Raw genomic sequence first — 2,695 nt, 5'->3', positions numbered from 1 at the left:
TTGGCTTTATTTTATAAACTTGCTTTACTTAGAAAAGTATAAAGATTGTTTCCTGAGTCTCTTGAGTATGGCCTTTCTATTGGATATCAAAGGCCATAAAACTTCCTTTGTATTAGAAATGCATTGTTAATACAAACCATCCAAAGTAGGTCAGTAACAGTTCTGCTTCTTATGTCATTGATCCTATAAGACTTTGCACACTATCATATGAATGTAGGAGTATATTGTTGCATGGCTTGTCATTTTGTAAAATGGGAACCACCTAAACATGCCAACTGCTTCAATAAATTTTTTTAAAAGTGGAAGTTTTCCCAAAGAAGGCCAATTATAAGTTCTATTTATCATGTTTCAGCTCAGAGTACCCTCTCTCTCAATTTCTAGTGGACATTATTCTCAAAAGCCAATGCTTCTGGCTATTTTCTAAGAATGAACCCAGAATTTTTGATATTGGGACCTTGCCTTTTGTCAAATCAAAGTTTAAAAAATGTGGACTACACACTAAACATGAAACCATAAGTGGGAAAGCAAGTTTAAAGGCTATGATACAGTTTATGCTCAGATATTTATAGATAGGACATTAGCCACAATTATATCTGATGTAAGCTATTTTTTGTTGTTGTTGATGTGTAGTTGATTTACCATATTGTGTTAGTTTCTGGTGTATGGCAAAGCGATTCTCTCTCTCTCTCTCCCTATATATATATAAATATATACACATATATATGTATGTATATAATGGGTAAAAATTCTTTGCATGTAATGTATATTGAATCATTTTCAGCTTCTTTTCCGATGTAGCTTACTATAAAATACCGAGTGTAGTTCCCTGTGTCATTCAGTAACTCCTGGTTTTATCCATTTCATGTATAGCAGTGTGCATATGTTACTCTCAAATTCCTCTTTATATCTCCCCATCCCCTTTCCCTTTGGAGACCATAAGTTTGTTTCCTATGTCTGTAAGTCTGTTTCTATTTTGTATATTTTATTTGTATCATTTTTTAAAACTTTTTTTTCTTTCAGTTTTTGACTGTGGGGACTTAGCTCCCTGATCAGAGCTCAAACCTACACCCCCCTGCAATGGAAGCGTGGAGTCTTAACCACCAGACTCTAAGGGACATCCCTATATCATTTCTTAAAAGAGAACTTCAGCGGTATCACAGATTAAATTTCCAATTTAAATAATTATGTTTTATAATTTAAATTTTGCCTATTTTTAGAAGCTTCCCTGGTGGCTCAGATGGTAATCTGCCTGCAATGCAGGCGACCTGGGTTTGATCCATGGGAAGATCCCCTGGAGAAGGGCTACCCCCTCCTGTATTTTTGCCTGGAAAAATCCCATGGACAGAGGGACCTGGAAGGCTACAGTCTATGAGGTCACAAAGAGTAGGACACAAGTGAGCAGTTCACACACACACAGAATGAAATTCACTTAAGTTTATTTCTTCACACTAAGAATAGCATTTTGAATGTATCCTGAAGCTAAAACTCTAATGTTTTCTTGCTTCAATTCTTGGAATTTTCTATGAGACAAGCAGATGGACAGTGTTTGAAGAGACTAGATATTTCTAGTTAAATTATTTTCCTAATTTTATAGCTAAAACAACCAGAGCAGAGCAGTCAATAATTCAAGTCATATTGCTAGTTAGAGATTCCAAGTATTCTTGATAATGCTGCATGACCATTCTCAATTTATTTGTTGACAGTTACCAAGATAAACAAACCCATGGCTGATGTTAATTTTACACTGGTGACCGAGTTTATCCTTTTGGGACTGACAGATCATGCTGAACTGAAAGTGGTCCTCTTCCTGGTGTTCCTGCTCATCTATACCATTTCCTTGGTGGGGAATCTAGGAATGCTCCTTCTAATCCAAATAACTCCCAAACTCCAAACGCCCATGTATCATTTCCTCAGCTGCCTGTCATTCATTGATGCCTGCTATTCGTCAGTCTTTGCACCCAGAATGCTGCTGAACTTCTTTGTTGAACGGGAGACAATCTCGTTCTCTGCATGCATTGTGCAGTACTTTTTATTTGCGTCTTTCATTACCGCTGAGGGCTTCTTGCTGGCAGCAATGGCTTATGACCGCTATATGGCCATTGTGAACCCTTTACTTTATACCGTGGCTATGACAAAAATAGTTTGTGTTTTTCTGGTCATTGCCTCATGTGTCGGAGGCGTAATCAACTCATTGACTCACACAATTGGCTTGCTGAAGCTGTCTTTCTGCGGGCCAAATGTCATCAGGCACTTCTTCTGTGACCTTCCCCCACTGTTGAAGCTGTCCTGTTCTGACACATCCATGAATGAGCTGCTGCTTTTAATCTTCTCTGGCGTTATTGCCGTGATCACTTTCATGACTGTGGTGGTCTCCTACATCTTCATTGTTGCCGCTATCCTGAGGATCCGCTCCACAGCAGGCAGACATAAAGCCTTCTCCACGTCTGTGTCACATCTCATGGTTGTGACTCTACTCTATGGCTCTGTAAGCTTTAGCTACATTCAACCAAGCTCCCAGTATTCCTTAGAACAGGAAAAGGTGGTATCTGTGTTTTATACCCTGGTTGTTCCTATGTTAAACCCGTTAATTTATAGCTTAAGAAACAAAGAAGTGAAGGATGCTGTGAAAAGGGCTAAAGAAATGAGGCATATTCCTTGTTAATGTCATACCATATGTGCCAAATTGTTTGTAGAC

At 38.4% G+C, this 2,695-nt stretch overlaps 1 protein-coding gene across 1 annotated transcript; it reads left to right on the top strand.

Moving 5' to 3' along the window:
• Positions 1-1,723: 1,723 nt before the first annotated feature.
• LOC120859666 (olfactory receptor 1052-like) lies at positions 1,724-2,662 on the top strand. Its single transcript, XM_040235679.1, has one exon. It carries the CDS (start codon positions 1,724-1,726, stop codon positions 2,660-2,662), a length of 939 nt encoding a protein of 312 aa, XP_040091613.1.
• The last annotated feature ends 33 nt before the right edge of the window (positions 2,663-2,695 follow it).

Source organism: Oryx dammah, unplaced genomic scaffold (genome assembly GCF_014754425.2).
Source record: "Oryx dammah isolate SB20612 unplaced genomic scaffold, SCBI_Odam_1.1 HiC_scaffold_2212, whole genome shotgun sequence".
NCBI classification, from domain to species: Eukaryota; Metazoa; Chordata; class Mammalia; order Artiodactyla; family Bovidae; genus Oryx; species Oryx dammah.
The sequence above is the reverse complement of the archived record's forward strand: the minus strand, read 5'-3'. Positions and strand labels throughout refer to the sequence as shown.